At 46.3% G+C, this 25,065-nt stretch overlaps 1 protein-coding gene across 1 annotated transcript in view; it reads left to right on the forward strand.

Moving 5' to 3' along the window:
* The window catches only part of SUCLG2 (succinate-CoA ligase GDP-forming subunit beta), a 130,273-nt gene that overhangs the window by 16,341 nt on the left and 88,867 nt on the right, over window positions 1-25,065 (forward strand). The window contains exon 2 of the mRNA XM_032971474.2: window positions 1,554-1,701. Coding sequence (XP_032827365.1) covers window positions 1,554-1,701 — 148 coding nt within the window. The remainder of the gene's footprint in view (window positions 1-1,553; window positions 1,702-25,065) is intronic.

The raw sequence follows: 25,065 nt of genomic DNA on the forward strand, positions 1-25,065 counted from the left end.
GTTTAAAACAAACAGGGTGTAGCATGTAGGGAATAAGGATATCTCACAATACTGGAACAGGAGAGAACTACCCGCGAAGGCATTTGTCTTGAGTGATGGATTCTTATGCAGCTGACAAAAAACGGGGATTTGTTCGTGTCTGGGGGAAAACGGATTTCTCAGGAAAGTGGCTATCCTCAACAAGAGGACAATCCTGGGAAATCGAGGACAGGTGGCAACCCCAGCGCTAGCTGTGTATGTTAGTGACCCGCGTGTTTGTCCTGCCATAATGCCTAACGACCGTTACTAATTTTTGTTTCTTCCTACCCTTATCGCCACTCAAAATTTTAAAAAGGTTGCTTAAAGTTTAAACGAAGACAAAAATATGAAATCGCGGTTGGGACATCATAGGGATGTGAAGACCAAGCCGGAAACAATTTAATTTATAGACGAGTGTGTTTGCACGGAACTGGCAACAATCGGCTACGTCTTAATTACGCGGGAATCGACGCGACGCAGCGGCCGATTGCAAGAGTCAACCCTCGGCGCAGAACTCCCGTTGCAAGGCGTTAATGTACGATGAAACATCATCAGCCATGCATAGTAAATCAACTTCTGAATGAAAGCCTCCTCGCAACATTACCATCGCTCGTGATACTGCGACGTCACGATCCACCTCGCTCCTTCCTGCACATGCAACGAGCTCATTCCTCCCAAAGTGGTCACTGTCTGGGGAATATTCTCTCATTTGGTTACTACTCCATCACCAGTCTCTTCTATCTGTTATCGTCCTTCTTAGCGACGTGTGCCACCAAATTCCATTGACTTTTCTTAATTCATTATTACGTGTTAAATTTTTTTCGCGCTCTATCTCTGATAAACGAGTACCCCGTCTTGCCTCTCAAGTGTATTTAGTGAACGTGCATCTCTGCAATCGTTCAAACATTTCAGCTTTTGTTCCGTTTCATTTTGTCCAGTCTCCGTGCTTTTGAGACGTGAGCTATATTAGCCATATCAAGTCGATAGGTTTTATTGAACCGGGTGAGAACTCAAGGGACCAGGATAGTCTCCTTTGCTTTGAGTGATGGGAGTTTGTCTGGATGTGTGTAGTGACCTACGGTGGCCATGTGTGTGTATGGTGAGCGGTAGTCGAGTGGTTATCGCACTGCGACTACGAACCTGGGCACCCGAGTTCGAATCCCACTCATGATCAATGGCAATGGCGAATATTGGAACCGGTTCTGGGCCTCCCCTCGGTAGACTCGGCCTTAATCAGTACCTGGTGTGGTTTGTATGTATGGTGAACTTCTTTCGCAGCGTACGTAGCCAACCGTGCAAACCGGAGGTGGTATGGTAAGCATCAGCACTGATGCGGCAAAGGTATCCAGGTGAGGTATTGGCCACACCACCCCCTCGTGCGGAGTGCCGGTCTTCATAGGTGCTCGCTAATAGCACATTCTGTCAAAGGCTATATGGGGGGGATCTGTGTCTTTGTGCACGTGTTTGAATATCCGTGCGTGTGCGCTGTCCCTCCCTCCCCCCCCCGTGTTGCCTCCCGTGGTGCTGCGTGGCAGGCCGCGCTGCCTGCCACGCTCTCCGTGCGGTGGCTCAACCTGCAAGAGTACCAGAGCAAGAAGCTCATGGCCGACTACGGGGTCACGGTCCAGCGCTTCGACGTCGCCGGCTCGGCTGAGGAGGCCCTGGACGTCGCCAAAAAACTCAGTGAGCGAGCGAACGAACCTTCTCCTGTGTCTTCTCATATACATAAAAAATATGACTTAGTCCATCGGCATTTTGGCTTTCCAGACAAATCTTAACAAGCTGATGAGATTCATGATGAAGTTTGTATTGGTTTAGACAGCGTGTCGTACACCTCCCTCTCTCCGACACGGCCATTTATTAAGGTGTGTCGTGGACAAAATGTGGCAATGTTTGTTACTACTTCAGCACCACCGGTTGTGTGTTGGAGAGCAAACCCACAACATTTACAATTTAGTACAACGTTTCGCTGGTGATTACAACAACCAGCTTCATCGGGCGATTGCCAGAATAGTGAAGATGTCTTCCTTTTTCCGGTCTTAAATTTGGGACTGGTGATGTTATCGTTGATCTAACCCAAAATATTTTGTCATGAATAATATTGGTTCCGAAAGCCCTTGTGTTAAAGTTGATGAGAACCAGCAAGTCAACTGGTCCTGAGTTTGCTTTGCTATTTCAAATGCTGCTGGATAGAATTGGTTTTGAAAGCCAATGGGCCGATGGACTAACATTTATTATTGTATATGTGGAGACACAGAACAGAGTTCTGGTTTTGTATGTTGTTGATGCACTTTTACAACAGCCAAGCGGCTTCAGTGGAAGTAGAGTAAGCAGCTCGCAATCGTAAATTTGAGATTTCAAATCCTGGTTGAAAAATGTATATATAAAATTCAAATTCGGATATCACTGACCGCTGCCGAATTTTTCCGTGGCAGGAAATTGGATGAACGTTTTCAGGTTCATAGCCAAAATGTGCTAACCATACCTGCCCACTACAGCACCCAAACAAGGATATGACATTTATTCCTAGCTAAGCAAACATCCATTGTCTTTAAATGTGGCTGTTCACTCAATCTGGTTTATCCCAGATGGGAGATTATAATGTCGTGCACACTAAGTTCTTAGGATGTATATAAGTCTGGTACACAGCTGAAAATGTGCGCTGTTGTTCAGTTCTGTTGGGTGTCTCTTCCGGGACCTTCCCTTGGCATTCTGTGAGTAGGACAACTATTTTTGCTGTACGACTTGACTCGTTTAGAACAATTGCAGTGCAATTGGTGGTTAAAGGATGTTCGCGAAAGGGAATCCCAGTGCATTTTCCATGGCAAAATATATGAAAGTAAATTGCAGACGCGTCGTTAACACGCTGCAACATTTACTCTTGTAATTTGCTGTAATGATTCTCGTCTTGTTGTTTTTGTGGGCACTGTAATTAGTTATGTGTTTTTTCTTCAATGTGTATCCTGTGCATATAGCATTTGGATAGTGTTAATTAAACCGTGATCTGTTTCGGTTAAAATGGCCTTCGACTGTCTTTGTTATTTTGGAAGATGATGGAAAATAATGTCACCAATATATGACAAAAAATTGAATCAAAACAAATCGAACATCTACCCAATTTCACTTGTTTATGGTCTCATACTCTCATTTTCTGTTTGCTGACATTTATGGTCAACATTAGGAGATGGTGGCTGGTTGGCTCAGCGGTCAAAACGCTGAGCCCGGCTTCGCTGGGATTTTGGGTACAAGTTGGGCAGCCGCCAGTGATCCTATTTTATCTTCCAGGTTCGGTGAGTTGATGGTCAAATTCCCGTTCACCAATGGATTCGCAAAAAAAAATACTCGACTCGTTCATCAATAACACCGTGGCCTTAAAATAAAACGTGTATAATGGACTACGTTCTGGGATAATGGCCCCTCATAGCACATAAATGGGCCATTGCTCGAAACGTTGCCTGTTTATATATTGTTCACATGAAGGCCACGGTGTTATTGACAGACGTGTTGAGTTTCGTCCTTTTATTGCATATTCTATATCACATCTGTTCCCCCTCTACCAATTCCAGTTGCTGCCCACAGTAGCTATTCGGGAGTGAACCAATAAAGGTAATGAAATGATTGACGGTTTGGCTAGCACGTCAATTATCCACGTTAAGGCCGGTTCGTTAAACGTGTGTGGCAGTAGCCTCTTTATATTAGAGATGAGCCGTACGAGTGTGGGGGAACTGGTGGAGCGATGGGGCGGAGGGGGCAATAAGAGTCGCGTGCAACGTCGCGGGGAAGTACAGAACCCGAATAAATCAGAATCCGTATTTATACTGGAGGAGGAATCCAACGAGCTAAAATGCTCTGCTTCACAGATGTCCAGTCGGGGCAGGTCAGAACGTTACAACAACAAACAGTACAAAAAACGCGACGGGAGTGCACAGTATTGGAAAGGTAAACAAATCGTTTTAAAAAAAAGATATGCCAATAAAACAACTTTTTTTTTATCATACCAGGTGAAGCTCACTGAGCTATTGGCTTCTTTTTCAGAAGCGACCTGGTTGCGAATGATAGTTCAACGAATTGGCTTAGCATGTGGAAATTTACAGCAGCAATATAATCTGAATAATCTAGACGCATATTTCTAAATGTGGAGGGGAAAAAAAAACCGGGAGGACCCAGAGGAAAATGAAAATCAAAGGACAATCTCAAGAAGACGCGCCCAGAATTCTGTCACTTGAAGCGCTAGACCTTCAAAGTCCTCTACGCTGGTCCACAGCGCAACGAGAAGGCAACATGCTCTTGCCGTGGTTTTTGTGTTTCTCAACTCGTTTACATTATTGCGTCCCAGCGATCTCCCCCCTCCCAATCGTTTACTCTCCTCAGCCTAATGTCCCGTGGCTCTTAAAAACTTTGCAGCCAAGGGATTGGTGAGCTTCTCGTTTTAGAGTGCAGCTTCTGCCGTTGACCGAGGACTGTGTTACGGTCCGTGAACTGCATTTGAGGCGAAGTGTGCGCTTGAATGTCAGTGGAGACTCGCGAGTCGACAAAGTAAGACTCCAAATCGGAGTTGCTGAACGCGCACCCGAGAATCGGTCTTGAATTTGTTAACCTGTAAACTTTATGATGAGATGGATAACAGCGACATTTACTGTGAAGAAAAGTTGATGGACTAGAGCGCAGGGTTCGTCGCTCGAAGGAGGCGGGACCGCTGGTGCTCCAGATTAATGGCAGAGTGGTAGCTGAAAGAACCAGCAACACCTGAGGGGAGGGAGCGTCGTCCAGCGTGTGGAGATGGAGCGGTGAAATTGGCTGGTGTGAAAGAGCTGGCTGTCGGAGATCGTCCTAGCTTGGGGAAGCAGGTTTCTGTCGGAGGCCTTGGTCCGACAGTGGATAGGTCATGGCTACTGCTGATGATGATGGTGGTGAATTTTGGGCAGTCAGGAGGCATTTGTATATGGTATGCAGAGGTTTAATATGAGGGCATGAAGCATGTTTCGTGGAAGAGGTGGCACCTCCGATTAGCACGGTTGGCTTTGTACGGTGCGAAAGAAGTTCATACATGCGTCAGAGCACCAAGCCGGCAACTCTGAAAACGCTCGGTTCGAGTCTCGGCAGCTGCCAGTGATTAAAGCAGCTTCGTAAGTGAGATTAAAGATTTTCGACTCGGTCGCAAGACTGCACAAATAAGACCCATTGCATTAATTTGAGGTTTTTTTTATATCGCATTTGTCCTTTTCCTGCCCGGGGACTGTAAGATGTCAGTTTGACCGACGTGCGACGAGCGATTGCCTCGGGGCGTTGTAAGAGCTGTACGCCCTCGTGCGGATAAGGAGAGGCTTATTGATGTGACGATTAGAAGTCGGGCTGCGATGGCCTCGTCTGGGAAGCATTCTCCAACACAGGGTGATACACTGCAAGCTGCAGAGCTCCCAATGGAAATGTTTTTATCTCATCATGTAATGCTGATATAACTCGTGGAATATTATTGCTGGGGGGGGGGTGGGGGGCGGGAGGCTTGGTGGGTGGGTTGGAAGGCGGGAGGGGGAGAAGGGACGACCAATAGAAACGTGTAAAATAAGGATTATAAGGGGGTGAACGCTGTGTGCCCTGATGGCAGAGTGGGATTTCCAGAAATGACAATGGCAATCCTGTACTGCTTATATAAATATATAAAGTACCCTATAGAGAAAGCGTTTTGTAAAGCCAGCTCAGTGTGTTATTACCATGTCATTGGGACAGATCAAAATAGATTAGCGAGAGAGACTTATGCTCAAACAAATAGAGATGAATGGTGGGAGACATTGACCTGGGCGCGGGTGGGCTGATTCCATCTGAAATGACCCGGGGAAGAGAGACTTGGCTATCAGGATCTCGGTGATTTAGCTGTGGATGATAAAGGATGGAGGAATTTAATCAGTGTTCGGTAAATGATGAAGTCTTAAGCGTTAATGGAAACTCTTCATTTAGTGAGGGCTATATAGAGAGATAGCAGTGCACATATAGGGAGGTAATTTTTCGTGCATTTTTTTTCCCCGCCCCAGACTGCCGAAAAGGCAATTTTTGGGTCTTGGAGAATCCACGAATGATTAATAATAAGTGACCATGTGTCTTCAGAGAGCTAATGCTATCCAAACGTTAGCATCTCCGATTATGGTTTTTAAATATTGCATTAACCTGATGTAGTCTAGATTCTAATATTTGTTCATATCACAAATGAGTACATAAGAGGTAAACCTTTTTTTGCTTTTAATTCACCAAAGCCTGATTGTCAAACCCTATTTGGCATGTAGGCCACGAAAGGCACCAACCATCCGCATATCTGTACACGCAACAATTCTGTAGGAAGCCAGATCATTAATGTTCTATATGCACGAGTGTATATGTTGTGCTAGATTCCTTTTTGATTTAATCTGTGCCTCGATGTTAACAGCACAAAGTGAGACTTTCAAGAGGTTGAGAAAATGAAATTAAAGAGGTGTATATTTTAGCCATAAAACATGTCCCCATATGCATATTAATTAAGTGAGAGGCATTGTACACATTTTATGGAATTTCTCTTTATTAATGCCATTAAAACTGACGGTTGTATGTAATTTACACAGCATTGCAATGCAACTATAAAGGAATGCAAATTATAATACCGTCTCATGTATGAGTCACGAGTTACGAAATGTATATTTCTATTCAGACCATTTGTTAATTCGGAAAGCAATTTAATATTTCACCAGTTTGAAAGGTGTTAAAACGAGGGACGCGTGATGCTTTCCAAATATGTAAAACAAATGTTCGCATGATCAGTGCACTTCATAATTGCTTTCAGTGCTCCTAATTGCAGCGTCGTGCAGATATTGATAATGGCATGTAAGATAAAATCACAGGATTAATTAATTAGTCGATTGTCAGTGTTGGCTAATTCTATTGCATTACCAATAATTCAGCATTAAAGTAATTGAATATAGTCTTTATATGGAGTGACAATATTATTACTTTCCTGCAAGATTCCGAACTTTTTTTGTTGAGACCTTTTTTTCTTTTACTCCCGAAGGCTCTATATTTTAATTAACAAAGTTGATTAGAAAAAACACCTGACGGCCTAGTTGTGTTGTGTTTGGGCTTATAGAGCAGTCATTTGGTGGGGTTCGGAGTTTGTGGTCCTTTCAGAATTAATTGTAAGACGTCGCTCTCTGTTTTCCAGTAAAATTCCTAGCATCGACAAGTTGCAGTGGCACCTTTACTGTCCAGATTCACTCAGCCCGTAAACGATTGCAATGATGATACAAAAGCAGCAACACCTTGTGTATCCAGCAATGAGTGGAGTCTTAAAAGGCCACTGTCTCATTGCTTTATAACTCGCTGTGGATGGCCTATGAATTAATGTATTCATATACACACACAGGCTTGTTGGCTGATAACACCTTAATATTTAGAGGCCTGCAGAGCTTCAGCAATTGTTGGGAGCGCCGGGTCACTGCCTGGCTGCCTTCCAGCTCATGTGAGGTTCCTCAGTGATTGTGAGATTTTATATACATTTTAATTTGCATGAGTGGTGCTTTATAAAATTAAAACATCGGCCAAGCTTAACCCTGCCTAGTTTCTGTTGAGAATCGGATGCATTAAGGGCGTGTTTTTTTTGTTGCTTATTTGTAGGTGGTAGGCACTTGGTCATGAGCAACACGATTTTTTGGGCTTTTTGCTTAAGGCCACGGTTTATTTATTTCCGCTATCGAGTAATATATCTCGTAGTGCGCTCGCATTGTAAAATGTATTGTCATTTTCAGCTGGAGGCAAGTGCTCGGCAATTAAAAAAAAAATACATTTGCACGTCTATCCATTTGTTAACCTGCCAACATCTCACTGGGGTTGCGGTAATTGTGGAGCAGGGGGGGGGTTCTCATTTGTATGTGAACGCTGTCTGTAATGCACAGCAGTGAGGCCGGCTCTGATGCACATCCAGCGTGATGTGGATAATAGCAAGATTGCATGGCCCCCTGAACCCGCTGTATTTGGCCTGCGTGATTTATGCAGATTTAAAACTTTAATTACGACGTTATCTTGGCCTACTTCTTCCAACATTGGCCAGACGTCTTGGAAATGGTGGGAGTACCCATATTTTACCCCACCACACGTGACATGCCGATAAACTAACTTCTGTGTATCCATTTCTACTCCTTGGTGAACAGAAAGGGGGGGAGGTGGATATTCAAGAAACAGGCTCCTTTGTTTTAACTGCCATGCCGGGAGATGGGATCAAACCAGTGACGTTGACATTGGAAGTCCAGTCTGTTCACCATTACAGCGTGGCAACATCTCCTGCGGTATTAAGTACGTGTGTTTAGAAACAACTGCCAAATGTGCATTTTTGCATTTGATCGTAAGCAAGACTGAGTTCAATGTATAACTGCTAACTGGCGATTTTTAAGTGTAAGAGCAGAGAGCACACGTATCCTTCATAGACTTGTCAGCGACCTTCTTGCTGTTTTATCTCCAACCATCATCTCACTGACTTGCTGTGGATGGTGGCTCTCAGAAGTGATCTCTGTGCCATCCACCAATAGCATCAGGCAAAACATGGGGTGCATGTTCACTCCCAAACTATGCGAGTAATTTTGAAAGCGGTAACAGTACCATACTCACCAGATTATAAGACGCGATTTTATTTTCATCTTTAAATAATAATTCAAAGCAAACATTGCGGTGTGTTTTATTAACCAGTAGATGTATGTATCACCATGTTTTGTGTAGCTTTATTAACAGCGGGCACAAGCTTTGCGGTGCGTCTTACTTTCCAGGACATCTCAGAATCCGGCACATGCAATAAAGCAACAATAAACAATGTGCCATTATATATATATAAGTTTAGAGTAATATTTTATTCATAATACACCCATAAAATGTACATTTTCAAATTTTTAAGTTGTAATTTTTTGCAAATTTGCCCAGTATGCATAAGCGCTTTCATGCTTAAGCGTTTTAAACATCATTAAAACTAACTTTTTGTACATTAAATGTAAAGCACTATTTAACTTAAATTGTTTCTGGAGGGCTGGCTATGTTTGATCAATCATAAAACCCATTTGCTGGCGCTGCTACAATTAAAATGCTGGCTGGGATCGACCCTCTTGGTTCATCCCCTTGGCTTTCCCTCCTTCCCCGCTCTCTCACTGGTTCTACGCATACTAACTTTTTATATGCTTGGTTCTTTCGGTAAAGTCACGTAGAAGGGAAATAATAAAATAATACAAATTAAACAATAAAAATACTAACTTTTGTTTTACTTTACCAGATAAGCGACCTGGCCACAAATGATAGCCCAATGCAGTGGCTTATGTTGTGGCAATGTATATCAGCCAAATACTCTAAACACACGTTTCTAAAATGTTGGAGGGGAAAAAACCAGAGGACCCGGAGAAAAATCCAAGCGATTACGGGGAGCGAGACGAGTTAAGACTAAGGGAGTGCACAAGAAGTTTGGCAGCGGTGATGTTGATGAGGGAGCGAATTTTCCTGGCGTTGAGAAGATGGAAGCGGCAACGTGCGAGTGGTGTGATGGCCACGTGGGAAGTGAATGAAAATGAGGAATCAAAGGTGACGCCAAGAATTTGGACAGAAGCGATCGGAGTAAGATTGAGCGGGGGGGGCGGGTGAAGATATGGAGTGGGGGGGGGGAGAGCGGGAGACGGGAAAGGAGAGCACGGTGGTTATATAGAAGGGTTGAGGGATAGGTAATTTTGTGTCATCAATGCTTGGATGGCCATTAGGCAGGATGAGATCTGGTCGGAAAGGTCAGGGGTGTGAGAGCCTTAAATGAAAATAATATTTGAGCGTCGTCGGCAAATAGACGATACGAGAGATTGAAAGAAGAAAGGATGGGCGCGAGGCGGGACGTGTAGCAGGAGAATAGGAGAGGACCAGGTACAGAACCCTGGGTGATGCAGGCCGTGACGGGGGAGGGCGAGGAGGAACCACGGTTAAAAGAGACGGTGGATGATCGAGAAGTGAGGTACAAGCGGAGCTAATGAAGTCGCGTGCCAGAGATACCGAGGTTAGACGGAGTGGATAAGAGGACGGGGTGATCAAGGGAGTCGAAAGCCGCGGGACAGGTCGAGCAAAATTAGGACAGATGAGAGGCCCGAGTGACGCGAGATGGCCAAGTGGTTGTGCACATAGAGGAGAGCGGTTTCGGTGGAATGGAGCGGACGGAAACCGGACTGAGAGAGAGTGAGAATCGACGTAGGGAGTGATTCGGGTGTCAACTCGGCGTTCGAGAAGTTTGGAGAAGTGGCAAAGCAAGGAAATAGGGCAATAGTGTGCAGGGATGGAAGGATCTAGAAAAGGTTTTTTTGAGATTGGGTAGAATGATGGCGGTTTTGAAGGAGTTAGAGAAGATGCCAGATGAGAGGGAAGAGTTGAAGAGAACTAGGGAGGAGCCGGCAGATAGTGGGAATGACAGATGGGAGCAAGGAGGGTGGTAGGGGATCAAGGGAGGAGAATGTCGGGTGAATTTTGGAGCTGATGTTTGACAACTCCAGGAGTGACACAGGGGAAAAGGTATTTAAAGTAGGTGAAGAATTGGAGGAGGGAGGAGAGGGGCAGGTCAGTATGCTGCTGGCAGGAAGGGAGGTAGTGGGGATGGTAGAACGATTTTGAGAGATCGTCTCCAATAAATATTTGGAGAAGACTAATGGGTAGGGGGCAGAAGAAGAAGAAATAGCAGTTGAGGCTGGCGAAGGATGTGGAGTGTTTAAGGTAGAAAAGAGCATAGTGCGCGGAAAGGGAAGAAATGAGGGATAGAAAATAGGATTGGCGAGCGACCTCCATTGCGGACTTGAAAGCGGAAAGTATGGAAATGTATGTCGAGTGGGAATCGATAGTGGGTAGGGTCTTTCAGGTTTGCTCGGCTTAGCGTACGAGGCGACGTTGAATCTTTAGCCCAGGTGTTAGCCGAGGCCTAGGAGGATGATTAGGAGGGGTGAAAGGCAGCAGAGGGGCAAGATCGTCTAGTGAGTAGCATAGTTCGGAATGTAGAATGGATGATGCTTTGTCTGGGTGGAGGTAGGAGAAATCAGATAGAGGCAGTAGGTTAGTGGAAACCAGGGAATCAAGTGCAGAGTGATCAATGGAGCGTAGATTTTGGCAGAGGCGTGGGGGGCGAATGAAGGGCTGGATGGAGAGGGGGATGGAATTGTGCGTCATGGTCAGTAATAGGTGATCGGACGGAGGACGTGGGTCAACAAGGGCATGGGAAGCTGAGCAAGTGGAAGTGAAGATAAGGTCAAGCGTGCTACCGGAGTGAGTCTGAGGAGAGGAGACAAGGTGTAGGTTGAAAGAGATGGTGAGAGACGTAAAAAGTCGAGGACGTAGATGGGAAAGAAAGATGGAGGAGGTTGAAGTCACCCAGAAGAATCAACGGAGATGAGCTAGGAAGGATTGTGGAGATAAGGCAATCCAAGTTGTCGAAGATTTAGGAGGTCTCACCAGGGGTGTGAGATTGCAAAGGGGAACGAGAAAGAGGATAGTTGAAATTCGAAAGAGAGAAAGGAAGGGCAACAGGTGGAGGCGATGGGATCCAGGTGGAGGAGAAGAGCAACTCAACACCGCCACCAGGCTTACCAGATGGTCGTGGGGAACGGATGAAGTTGGTGCGGGAATGTGGAAATCGCAGCGGAGGTGGCAGTTTTCACTGTGGATATCCAGGTTTCTGTAATTGCTAGGACTTGAAGGTTTTTTGAGTAAAAAAGCATGTCGGGTGGAAGCGGGGCTTGTTACCGACTGAATGAGAATTCCAGAGGCCTAGGTGAATGGAGCTGAGGGGTGGAGGGAGCGGGGTAGGGGAGGGGCCGGGCAGGGCGTTTTTAGAGTGTGGAGGGATGTCGATGAGGTTGGAAAGAGTCGCACGTCGTGAAGATGGGAGGCTTATAGAGGATGGTAGATGGTGGGGACGAACGGTAGGAATGAGTGAATATAACGGGGCAATCGATTTTGGTGGTGTGAATAGCTGTTGGGGATCTGGGCGCGGAGCGGGCTATCGGCCACACGAGCTTTGCTGCTCAACCCCTTCCACCCCGATAGCCCCTTTGGCAAGGTTTTTGGCGTTGACCTCTTAGGAGGCCATGTTCCTTTAACAAGTTGTGCTAAGTGCGACAGGCATAGCCTGGCAGCGGAACCCCAAGAGAAGTGCCCTGGTGTACATGAACAGGCCAGGGTACGGGTGAATGCCCATCAGACGTTTTTGTAAGCTATCACGGTGGGCCGCCCCCGCGCGGGATCGTCCCAGCAGAATCCACTACGCGGGGCAGCAAGAGGCACGGCCGACCGGTGCACAGGGAAGGGGAGGAAGCCGCCCCGTACCAATAGCTGGCCGCACAGCTCTGTGCGCGGGACGTCTGTTGCGCGTGTTGTCAGGGTCCATCGGCTGGACCTGACTGCCCGGAGGCGTCACACTCAGCCCGGTTGTCCTGAAGGCGCCGGGCAGGCACGGCCCCGGCGGCAGCGCGGCTCCGTACAGGGGCCACCCAACATGATCGTCAGGGTTTCCCAACGGCCGCACAGAACGGCGAGGTCGATGGGCGCACCTCCCAGGCCAGAAGGCCTTGGATAGGCGAAACTCCGGCAGCGATGCGGCTCGACGAGAGATTTTCCGGATCTGGTCGGCGGAGGCGGCCGACAGCTGCACAGGGCGACGAGGTAGCCGCACTCGCGTGCGTGGCGGCCCTGGGGAGACGAGGCCGCTATGGCGTCGTGCCGCGATGGGGGGGGGGGTTGCCTGACTTGGTGGACAGGGCTGGCTGACAACAGCACGGGGCGTTGAGGAGAAGACCGCGCTTGCGCACCGAGCATGGCGGCCCCGGACAGGCGAGGCCACGGCGCGATGTCGCAGTTGGGCGACGGCTTAGCCCTATGTGGTCGGTGGAGCGGGCCGGCGAGGCAGCCGCGCGGGACGTCGAGGCAGCCGCGCTCGCGCGCCAGGCACGGAGTGGCTGGGCAGGCTGAGCCCCGACGACTGTGCGGCACCACGAGGGGGGCCACCCAACGCGGTCGCCAGAGCTGGCCGTCCTGTGCACGGAGCAGCGAGTAGAGGAGGTCCACATCTCTGGCCCGGAGGTCCTGGGTAGTCGAAGCCCCAGCGCGACGCCGTGGCTCGGCGGTGGTGTGGCCGCCCGACGTGGTCGGCGGAGCGGGCCAACAGCCGCACCGGGCGGTGGGGTAGCCGCAGTAGCGCACCAGGCACGACGGCCCTGTGCAGGCGAGGCCGCAGCGGCGTTGCGGCCCAGCGGTGTGGCCGCCCGATGTGGACGCTGGAGCCGGCCGACGGTCACACGGAGTGGTGCACAAGCACAACCAATAAACAAACCCCAACACATTCGTCAACAACATCGTGGCACCAAAAGAAAAAAAAATGCAACCGGTGACATTTTGCGCATTGGCGCTACCCCATGACGCATCTGACCTTTTCACATATCTAGCTATATACCTCAATCTCCAGTGAGTAAGATGTGCGATGTCCCTCTGTATTCTACCAGGTCTCTGCTGGAAACAAGATGTTTTGCTTGGGAAGTAATCTATTACAACATTGTTTTGAGAATATTCAAGAATGTTCTTCCATTACAATGTATTAATCACTTTGATAACTGTTTCCCGATCGTACGCTTGCACCTTGCATAATAAAATGTAGCGGATCAGAAATAAAATATGAGTCTCGTTATCGATGATATCGATTTTCCCAATTGTACAGTATATCTTTTTGTGAAATGTTTCCGAGTCATGCCGTGTGTTGTTCGGCACAATGTCCGATGTTTCGCACCACACGCTGGCAGTCTCCTGGAACGTCAGAGAGCTCTGTCGAATCTGTTCGATTTAACCTTTGTTCATCTGTTCGATTTGACCTTTGTTCATGACTCTGGACGTTGAATTAAAACGTTGAGGCAGGGAAAGAGAATGAATGGCAGAAGCAGCGCTGACGCCAGTTATGTTGCCTCCGTGTCGATATGAACGCAGGCGGGAGGGCTGTAGTAGTTTCACAAATATGGTCGGGTATGTGACCTGAGACTGTGCGATACAACGTTCCATATTCATTAGACGACGGGGGATGTGTTTAGGGGCGGCAAATGTATAATTAAAAGGTCGTGCCTAATCGCGCCATTAAAAGGCAAGCTTTTTAAATGGACGTTACACATGTTTGTTTATTCTTGCAGAGGACCACTGCTTTGTGAGAGCAAATAAGGTTCTTAATGGGTAGTTATGGTGCGCAGTGTTATGTTTATAAATCTGTTAACTACGCACATTTATATGATATTAAAAAAAAACCTTTCACGTGCAGTATTTGTCCCGCAGAAAAGGCAGAATTACCAAATCCGAGTTGAAAATTTGACGACGACGACGACAACAGCAAACGACGACCCCAACCATTGGCGCTCGTCCATATGGGCTTGTAGCAGTGGGCACAGTAGGGATGGTGGCAACAATGCGTCACCAACCAGCCTGGAGCAAACCCAATTGCTTGTCTGGTCGCAGCTCCCAGTCTCCTGGCACTCGGCAGTCCCTGGTTCGCTGCGCACGCCCGGCCGCTAGGCCGGCGTTGGTGTCGTCGGATTCTTAAGGACTTCCCCACCCACCCCTCTCCGCCTTTTCCTCGGGCTTCTCCGCGCATTGCCTTCAAGTATCCCGTTTTTGCAATTCAAATTTTCGCACGACGTGAATGCGTTCTCGGAACGAAGGGAGGAATCTGGCAACCCGAGTTTGAATTCCGGTCAGAGCGATCACGAGTAGTGAGCCATAACTGAACCGACCATTTTTTATATATATACAAAACCAGGTAAGACCCACTGACCTATACAGTAACACCTTGGATTGCGAGTAACTTGGTCTGCGAGTGTTTTGCAAGACGGGCAAAAATGTAACGTAAATGTTAATTTGATAAACGAGCGAGGTCTTGCAATACGAGCAGTGTACGTGTACGCTTTGTACTGCCGAGCGTCACGTGATCACAACTGATGTACGAGTGCTTTGATATACGAGTGCTTTGGATTACAAACACGTTTCCGGAACGAATTATGCTCGCAATCCAAGGTTTTACTGTATAGCTTTTTTTCAGAAGGAACCTGACTTCCCTCTGCCCACCCTTTCACCACTCCCCCCCCCCCCCATATCCCACACCCCCCCCCACCCCTTCAATGTATTATGGCCTAAAGTTATCCAGCAATTTCCTGTATAGTTGTCTTCCATTTCACCCGAAGTTAATAGAACATTCATTACTTTGCGGCACTCCTGTAAGTAGCACGGACAAAACCGCAGTGCTGTCGCATGCTTGAGTTGCGGCAGCACGTGTGATATTCGATGTAGTTCTTCCGATATGTAATGGTGTTTCCTGTTCGAAACGTGACATTTCTACACTCCACCCTGTTTCTAAGAACCATGTCACCACGTGTGCACGTTCTCAGTGGGGTTTTTTTTTTGCTTCAAAAGTTTGCCTCCGTAACAGGGAAAAATGAAGGAGCGCTGCGTTGGTGAGATGTTGACTACCTCACCGGGTACGCAGGAGGTCGTGGGTTCGATCCCGACGCTGGTGCCTGTAAAGTTTTCACGTTCTCCCCGTGGTCGCGTGGATTTTTCTCCTTGTCCTCCATTTTTTTTTTTGCTTCCACATTTAGAAACGTGCATTTAGGGCATTTGGCTGCTATAAAATTTCCACGTGATGGGCCAAGTCATTTCTGAAAAAGAGCTACATCGCTTAGTTGGGCCTTACCTGTTCAAATAAAAAAAAATAGTTGAAACTGCAGGAAACGACCGGAGAGCAATGACATCAGCCGGTGGTGCCAGTGCTTGGTGGATCGTGCCTTGATCCAGCATTGGATCAACCATGGCTGATTTATCATGATGCAATGTAGATGTATTTGTTCGTGCAAGCGCTCGCTTGGAGACATCGAACAGCAGACAAATATACCCCAATGGATATTATTTGGCAATGCTGTGCTGTGATCTTGTAAAATTGCAGTACCCCATTTGACAGCTGCCAGCTCTTATGCACAGGGGTGAAGGATAATTTATTTATTTGTGGTGCCCTTAATTTGTTTGTTGTCATCGACATTTAATTGGCAAATTATTTTACCATTTTAATCGAAATTATTTCAGAGACCCGTTTAGTTGTCTGATTTGAAGATGCCTAACAATGCATGTGATGTTTCCTACGTATTGGGGCATATTTGTGTGAATGGATGTATATATAGATAGATGCACAGTGGGCTCATGATCGTATGCACAATTTATTTGATTTTTTTCCCGTTTATTTTTCCAAGTAAGGTGCTCTTTGAGTCTCCGGATCTTTATTCCCGGAGGGGGCCTACTTTTGGATGTTTGGCCAATTCCATTAAAGGGGCCTTCGTGTGGGAGGAAGCCACACTAGGGGGCAACACTGACACAAACCCACTTGCTGTGATATGATCTCCTGGCCACTTGACAGCCCAGTGAATTTGGGATTTTCACAAGTCTGTGTGAGGGGGAGGGGGGGTAATATTCAAGGCTACGCTCTGTGAGATTCAAGAATATCTTTCTGCGGCCGCATCCCAAGCCTGCAACACCCAGTATTCTTAGCTTCTCCTTACATCTGAGTAGGAAATAAGCTCAGCTCTGCTTTAGCCTCCAATGTACATGGTAGTCAGAGAACATTCAGGGTTTTTTTGCTGGCAATGTCAATATTTATTTAATATCCTGCGGATGTCGACATTCATGCCTGCGTGTTTTGTGCTTGCAGTAGGATGACCATTAAGGGACCCCCGGTTTCATCCAGTTGCAACTAATGATCAAACGTCTCATCGTAATATTGTACCTTTGATGCTTATTTCACATCCTCTCTTGATAAATACGGCACAAGGGTCCCTACGTGTCCTGGGGATTCTCAAATTCCTCTTCTCGCACGTGCCAATCTTTCCACGATTTACCAATAATTTTTCATTTATATGTAAATAAGTTAAACGATATGTTGCACGCATCTGGATATTTATAAGTGGGAGAGTTGGGCCGTCGGTAGGCGAGAGTGCTGCGGTTTGAGATGCCGAATAGCCCCGCGATTCGAACCGAGCTGCCCTTTTTTATTTTTGGGAGTGAATTTCCCAAATGTAACATTTTGTTGCTATGGTGATGTTAATCGTCCCATGACATTTTGCGAAAAGAGTTAGGTTATCGTGCACGTGGGTAATTTCTCTTGAGACAACAACAATGAACGAAGTTCCTCATTCGATGTAAAACGAGGTAAGGTGCCTTGCTTTTGAGATGTCCGTGTCAATCATCGATGGGGAGACTTGACCCCTGCCTTGGGAATAGATAATTTCCACCGCACTGCCTACAGAGACGAGCACACTCCACCCCCTATTGCTCGTCCCTGGAACAAAGGAACATTCTGACGGGATTTCGAAAATGGGCAATAGTAAATAATCAAGCATTTCATTCAGTTAAAACTTTCCCGTTCGTGACAATTGGCGCTTCAGCTTGAAAAGTAACACGAGGAAAATTACTCGCCATCACAAGGGCAAATGTTGAACTCTTGGGTGAACACTTTGCAACGTGCGGCTCAAAATCGCGCCGTTTGCTTATTTTTTTCTGCATGGTCAGGTGTCCGTTACCATCGCAACGCATTTGGACTTGTCGGCACTTTGACGCCATTGCACTGTGGAGATGGTGGCGCCGGATGGGTCGACATTTTTTCCACCGTTGCGCAAGTTGAAGTTGGAATCGTACAGATTTCGCCCTCTGCTTTGTCATTGCGTTTTGATGGCGGCGGCAATCTGTTCAGGAGCTCGATGCCTATGTCACGGCTTCACGAGTTAGAGTTTGTGGAGTTTTGCTGTTCCTCCTCCGTTGAAGGAGCGCAGACTACAGTGGTCTGCTATATTGTCCACCATTTGGTCCGCAGCCCAATGCCCTGATGTTACGATAATGCCGGACATGGTGGTAGAATTGTTTGTTGACATTTGAATAAAATAATCTATATATCTAAAAGGGAAATTTGTGAATATGTGTGTCTGTTCAAAATGTTTAGCATGCTTCCCGACATGCAACACACTTGAAATTTGCAATGTGGGTACTTTCCAGACTGTACACCATGCAAAAAATCACATCTGTCATGTCTCCCCTTGTTCACCCCCCCCCCCCGCCCGTGAGTAGTCTTCACCACCCGCTCGTTTTCCATCCCCAACAGTGCTGTGTTCTTTCCGGGGCCCCAATTTCTTAGTACAAGGTGGCCCAAAAGTCAGGACACAATTGGTCTTATATTTATTTGAACATATCGCATAGAGTTATTTTCTCCACTGAACAAACATTCAAACGTGTTTACGTTAACATTAATGCATGATGCAATTAATTATTATTTGTTTAAATTTATTCAGGACTGTTTAACACGTAGGCTTTCGCGACCAATATTATTCATAATAAAGGTTTTTGGGTTAGATCGCGTTATTTATCATCATCCAGCTCAGAAATCCTCTCTTATCAGGACACTCAAACATCGGGCTAAAACAGTGTCAAATGGTGAAAGTCTAGTGAGAGAGATCAAACACGTTAAAGAAGCATTACGACAGAATGGCTACAATAATACTCAAATTAACAGAGCACTGAATGCCAAATCACGATCGCAAAGCAACACTGCTGAAAGCGATCAGATTGTTAAAACAATTAAAATTCCATATATCTCAGGAGTAACTGACAAATTAGCCCGTGTTTTGCAAAAGCAAAACATTACAGTAAGATTTGGTACAGTACACAAATTTCAAAACCTAGTATCTTGCACTAAAGACGAATTACCTAAATTATCAACAGAAGTTGTATATCGGATTAACTGTTTATGTGGCAGATGCTATATTGGACAGACGGAATGTAACATCAGCATAAGACGAAATGTAATGTTTTGCTTTTGCAAAACACGGGCTAATTTGTCAGTTACTCCTGAGATATATGGAACACCAAAGAAATATTAAATTATCTCACACAACTATCTGCAGTGGCAGAACATGCTTGTCAACAAGGACACTCAATTTATTTTGATAACGTTGAAGTGTTGTGTAAAACTAATTATTACTGGCAAAGACTAATTAGAGAATCCATTGAAATTGAGAGAAATAGAAATAACTTTAATCGCTCTGACAGCTACAGGCTTAGTGCGGCTTGGAAGCATATTATTAAATAATACATACTACAATTCCTTATAGGGGAAACACATAATAATTAACGGATTACTAACGTAGCATATAATCACAATAACACACATTACAACTAATTACTAATCTACAACTTATTACTAATCATAACCATTGTCTGATTACCAATCGCTTATATAATTACAATACCCCCCCCTCCGCCTCAAATCACTGCACCTGAATGAGTTAAATGATGACGTCACCCTGCTGCTCTATTTAAGACCGGGAGCAAGTGAGGGCTTTACCATTCTGGCGAATTGCCCGATGATGCTGGATGTAATTACCCGCGGAACGTCGTACTCAAACTGTAAATGTTGTGGATTCACTCTTCAACACACCGGTGGGCTAAAGTAGTGAACTATTTGTCCTTTGTAAACGTGACACATTTTCTACTGATTGGCCGTGTCGGGTGGTGGAGGGTTACGACACATTTATAAATAACGCGATCTAACCCAAAAACCTTTATTAATTATTCAGGGATTTAAAACAAAAAAAATACAGGTGTCATATTTGAACGTTCATCAATTATGTTTTGTCTCAATTCTTTCAGGGTTGTTGGTCGAGTTTTGTAAACAACGGATTTCTGGTGACCCCCACAGGAAAAAGAAAAATATATATTAATTACGACAATAGCTAAAATATTAACTTAAAGACTTAAAATGTTTTAACGCCAGTGTTAAAATAAAATTGAAAGAAACAACGCTCTTTCCTAACTTTAAGTGTTCTTTCTGTCCATCAGTCCATTTCAAAGCAAGTACAGGCTTCCCTCGCTTTATCCGGGTTCGGCTTGTGCGATTTTACGTACACGCTGCTAACCTATTTCTACCGCTATATGCGGTTTGAATTCACTCGCGTGAGATTATGCGGTCGGACGTTGGCCAACGTTGTACTGTGTCCGTACTTTGCACGCTACTCGGCAGGCAGCTGTCTCCGCGTGCGTTTCCCCTTTGCGCTCCCTTTTTCTTGGGAACGCATCAACCGCACAGAGCGAGGGGAAACTTCGCATCGTCTATCCTTGCTTCCCCTGTGCACTTTGCAGCTTTCTCTCTCGTTTATTGCTCATCGTCCATAATTCCAATCCATAAGTCACAGCGGTTAACAATACAATTACAAGCTTTCGTTTTTCGTCACATCGGTGAGTTGCGTTTCGTTAACAAGTTCACTTTTTACCTCGATGACTCCAACCTGCTCCCATTCGCCTTTCCTTAGTCATTGTGATCCCAGTCTTCTTTCAGTAATGCTCAAGGCACGCACGCACGTAATGTTGTGCATGCGAGTCTCGTTCGTCTGACGGATATCTTGAGTTGTTCAGAGAACCTGTTGTACATTGCTCTTGATTACCCTGAACCCAACTCTTCTGCCTTCTCAGCTTCGTTTTTAGGTCGTTTCCTTGAGTTCAATTTTCATTGGTTAGCTCTCCGATTGCATTTTTGCATTGACCCACGTTTTGTTCAAAACCAGAATTCCACAAAAACACCATTTGGCGAAACTGATTGGCAGTGGCACACGAATAAACAAAGTTTTTCTTCTTAAGACAGTTGTTGACGAATGTGGCGGGTTTCACTTAATTCAATACATCGATTTCCCGCGGAAGCTCCCCTGTTTGTGGAGCGAAACGTCTGACATCGTACCTAACAACAGGGACGGTACGACCTGAAACAACGTCGGTGAGAGCGATGTACAGCTGAGAATCCTTACGCAAAAATTGATTCCCTCGGTTGTTATAACCACATCTATTCTGCGCTAAAGAGAAAGTCGCGGTGCTCAATGAGTGGTGGAAGGAGTATTGATTTTAAGTTATTTCTGTGGTTTTCTTATTCATTAAATAGCATTGCACTGAACTCCTTTCCGACTTCTGTGTACACCCCCCCCGAGCACACCAGAACTCGGGCGATCATAACGCCGCTCTCGTGATCCGTGTCGTTTGTTAAAAAATTAAGTTAATGGGAAAAAACTATAGCATTTTACTCATGCCCAGTGCTCTTTTCGTTGACGTGTTTTTGTCGTTCAATTTCCCAGCATTTGTGTTGTACGTACGTTGAGCTTCTTTCGCGCGGTGCGTAGCCAACCGCGCTAATCGTAGGCGTATTGTCAAGAGGTTGGAAGCGTTGGCCCGGGAGTTGCGTTGGGATGGTTTCGCGATGAACGTCCACCCGCTGTGCCTGTAGGACCGCATGCCGTTTGTGCTTTAGGACCGCATGCCGTTTGTGCTATCACAGGGGGAGCTGCGTCAGATTTCTTCCCCATCCGCGACGTTATCGACCCATGCTGCAGGTTCATTTGCAGCATTGTATTAGCCGACCGCACAACAAATGTGACCTTGTATGTGGTTTTTTTTTTGGGAATCTGTCCATATGCAGCTATTTGACGTTTCTGTGAAGGAAAGGCATCAATAAATTACCCAAGCATTTCCCGTGGCTTTTCTTTGAGTGCAAAGTGTGAGAATAGTTGGTAAATGTCAGTGATGGATATCAGATGTGTGGGTCTTCATGTTGGGCTGGCATGCACTGTTTATGATACATCACACAACGGGAGAGGCTTCTTATCTACCACACTCTTATTTGCCCTTCCTATTATCCACGCCCCCGAATCGATCCGTGGAAACTCCTACTATCCGTCTTATCGATGTTTCCCATTGTTTGTGCAGCGGATAAGACGAGTAACCTGCAATTGAGTGACGATTCCTATCTTTGTTTATCTGCTGCGTATTTCTTGCATCGAGGTAGTTTTCGCGGAAAGGGACCCGGACTTTGGAATCTGCCCCTAACGACCCCCCTCCCCTCCGCCCCCCCCCCCCCGTATTGGTGAGCATTGTAGGAGATTCACCGCTGAAACTTTACCGTGAGCAGTCTGCCAATTGACTCGGCGCACTTGCGCCGACTTGATTTGCTCAGTGGGCAAACCGAAGTAATGAATAAACTAAGCCTGATGGAACAAGTTTAGCACATTTTGTCGTCTGTCTGTTGCAGCAGTATAAAAAGGGGTAAACTGCTGTTCCGTCTATCAGCAGGTCGCGTTTTTTGGTAGCGTCGGAATCGGAATGTTCATACTGGAGGAATCCGATGAGCTGTAAAGCTCTTTTTCGCAGACATCAAGTGTGGGTGCTTCCGACCCCTTTTCACTGTCGTGGAAGAGTAGGCCAGTACACCCATGAGAGAGGGGCTCTCCAGAGCTCCTTCCATTGCAGGCCTGAACAAGTGATGATTTGGTAGGGTCACAGCTTTACTTTGACATTTTAGCCACTTTCCTGAACACGCCTTGGCACACAGTGTACAATGCGACAACTCAAGGTTACTGAACCGTCACAGGAAAAACAGGTGCAATATTTTAATAGTGCGAGCCGCCCACCGCTGCCCCAATCTCTACCGGCACCCAGACGACTCTGTGTTAAAAGTAATAATGTTGTTGGATTGCGTATGCATGTGTGTGAGGTTTCGGTGTGTGGGTGAGGGTTTCGGTGTGGCAACTTGGCAGGCTGTTACGGACAGTTTTCGGCAGCTGCTTCATGCTGGGGAATGGCAGAGGAGGAGATAATTGGTACCCTTTAGCTCAGAGGTGTCTTATTGGCTCTTGCTATGCCTTTGCCCTGCTAATGATCTGGCTGAATTGCCGTGCGGTCTGCAGGTATTTGTAGGTTTTTTCGGCCGTGGTCGTTAAATCTGTGCAGGTACACGCTCGTGTGCATACTGGAGAGAGCCTTGCGCTAAAATTATTGGTCACTCGACTATTTCTTTGAGACCGGTTATGCCAAACGAAAGAAGGCAATGGCAATTAAAGTTATGTTGTTCCGTACATGAATGAATATATATGTTTTTGGGATCGCGAGGGAATTGTCACACCCCTAAATTCACATGCGAGAATATGGGTTTGCAGAGCGAAGGGAGCTTGAACAAAAAATCAATCACAGTAATCGAGGAGAGATAAGCCCTCAGCGGTTGGAACACTTGCATGTGGCAAGGGAAAAGGTCGTGTGTCACATTTCAAGAGCTGTCCTTTCCTTGCCTCGCACACCTCCCTTTCTTCCCACCCTCCGGGCAACACCCGAGGATGAGATGTTGATTATTCGCACGTGGGCGCTCACCGTTTCGCTGTCTCTGACAAAGGCAACAAACGAACCTTATCGTGTGCTGGGCACCCAGGGAATAATAATAATATAATTTACATTTATAAAGCGCCCTTCAACAATCGTTCTCAGGGTGCTCTGCATGAAAAGGTGGAAATAGTTTAACGTCAACCAAGGAAAGGAGAAGTGAGACGTTTGAAAATAACTAAAGAGAGAGCCATTTTAAGCAGATATGTTTTTCGTCGAGATTTGAGGATTGCTAAGTGTCTCGGAAGACCTGACCTCGACAGGGAAAGGAGTTCCAGAGTTTAGGTGCGGCAATTGCAAAAGCCGAGACCGTGCAACTGTGAGCAATGCAGCTTCCTTAATTGATAATATATATTTTTAATGCCAGTCGGGGGCACTCCTGCCCCTTTACCACATGACCCTCCCTGCGCCATTTATTTCAGTGGTTATTCGTACATTGGTCACCCACACACTCCCGACTGTTACACCATTGGGTTTAACGGGAATTCTAAAATCCTGTTTTTTTTGCTGTTGTGGGCTGAGTGCCGAGAATTAGAGTTAGGTCCAGCTAACTTTTTCGACGATCTTAAGCCTCTAAACCGCCAATGAAAACCGGGCTTAACCTAAGTACTAAAGCCCCCCGTGTTAATGATTCCGTGTAGCACTCTTTGTGAGCAAATACTTAACAGAAAATTTAAGCAAACTTGTGTGGACATAGCATGGAAAGAAGATACCGGTCTACAGCCGTCACGGCATTATTGCTAACTTACTACGTGCCTTGTGTACGTATGTATGTTAAACTTCTTTGACACCATACATAGCCAATCGTGCTAATCGAAGGTGCGGGGGAAGGACAACAAACTAAACACAAAAAGCAGTCCTGAAGAAATTCGTTTCAATTTGAGATTCAAAAGTGTTTGGCTCCAGCAGCTTCATAATTTTGGAAGGAAGAGCGTTCCAGACGGCCACAGAAGCGCATCTGAAAGCGCACGATGTGGTGGACCGTCTGTTGTTTCGATGGCCGGCCAAAAGTCACTGCTGTTGCTGCTGCTGCGAGCATGGAAGGTGTGAATTAGATCACACTTATCAGAATCGCCTCGAACTTTCTTGAGAGCTCCGGACCCGTTCGGAGTGTGGCGAGTGAGATGATTAACCATTAAAGGGGTGTTAACCTTTGCACCTTCACAGAAGACATTCAGGTGTCAACTGTGTGAGTGATCCCAAATATCGATTTCAAATGGAGAATGCCTCCCATGCAAAGAAAGAAAAAACATCTCCCCACATGTATCTTGTATACAAACTGTTGGGGCAAGTGGTGTTCACGAGCACCTAATGAAGGCCAGACTGCTCTATTACGTGCCGGTGTGGCCAGGACCAGGCACGGCCGCCTTTCACAACAATACATTCTAGGCCTTCCTACTATTATAGTTATTATAATGAAACTAAAGGTGTTGCTTGGCACACAGAAACCGAACTGGCAGTGCACCTACCCCACAGTTTCATCGATAGTTTGTTGGCTTGCACATTTCCTCCCTGCAACATCCGGTAACTGGCGCCACTGCCGACGGTCTTGGCCTGTGGTCGTTCCTCGTTCAAGGCGGGAGCTGCTTAGCCCAATGGTGGCCTCGCCAGCAGGACTCGGAGTCCGAGTCCGACCGTGCGATCGAAGGCATCGTGCACGCCGCGTGAATAGCAGAGCTGTGTTGGGGGAATGCAAATCGGATCGCCTGTGAAGCACTCGAAATGAGGAGCATTGCGAGCGTTGTGCACGCACCCAGATCATGTTAACAGCTCGTCACCACGGGT

The sequence above is a fragment of the Petromyzon marinus genome, chromosome 46 (assembly GCF_048934315.1).
Source record: "Petromyzon marinus isolate PM22_M1 ecotype Great Lakes invasive population chromosome 46, UKy_Petmar_22M1.pri1.0, whole genome shotgun sequence".
Classification (NCBI taxonomy): domain Eukaryota; kingdom Metazoa; phylum Chordata; class Hyperoartia; order Petromyzontiformes; family Petromyzontidae; genus Petromyzon; species Petromyzon marinus.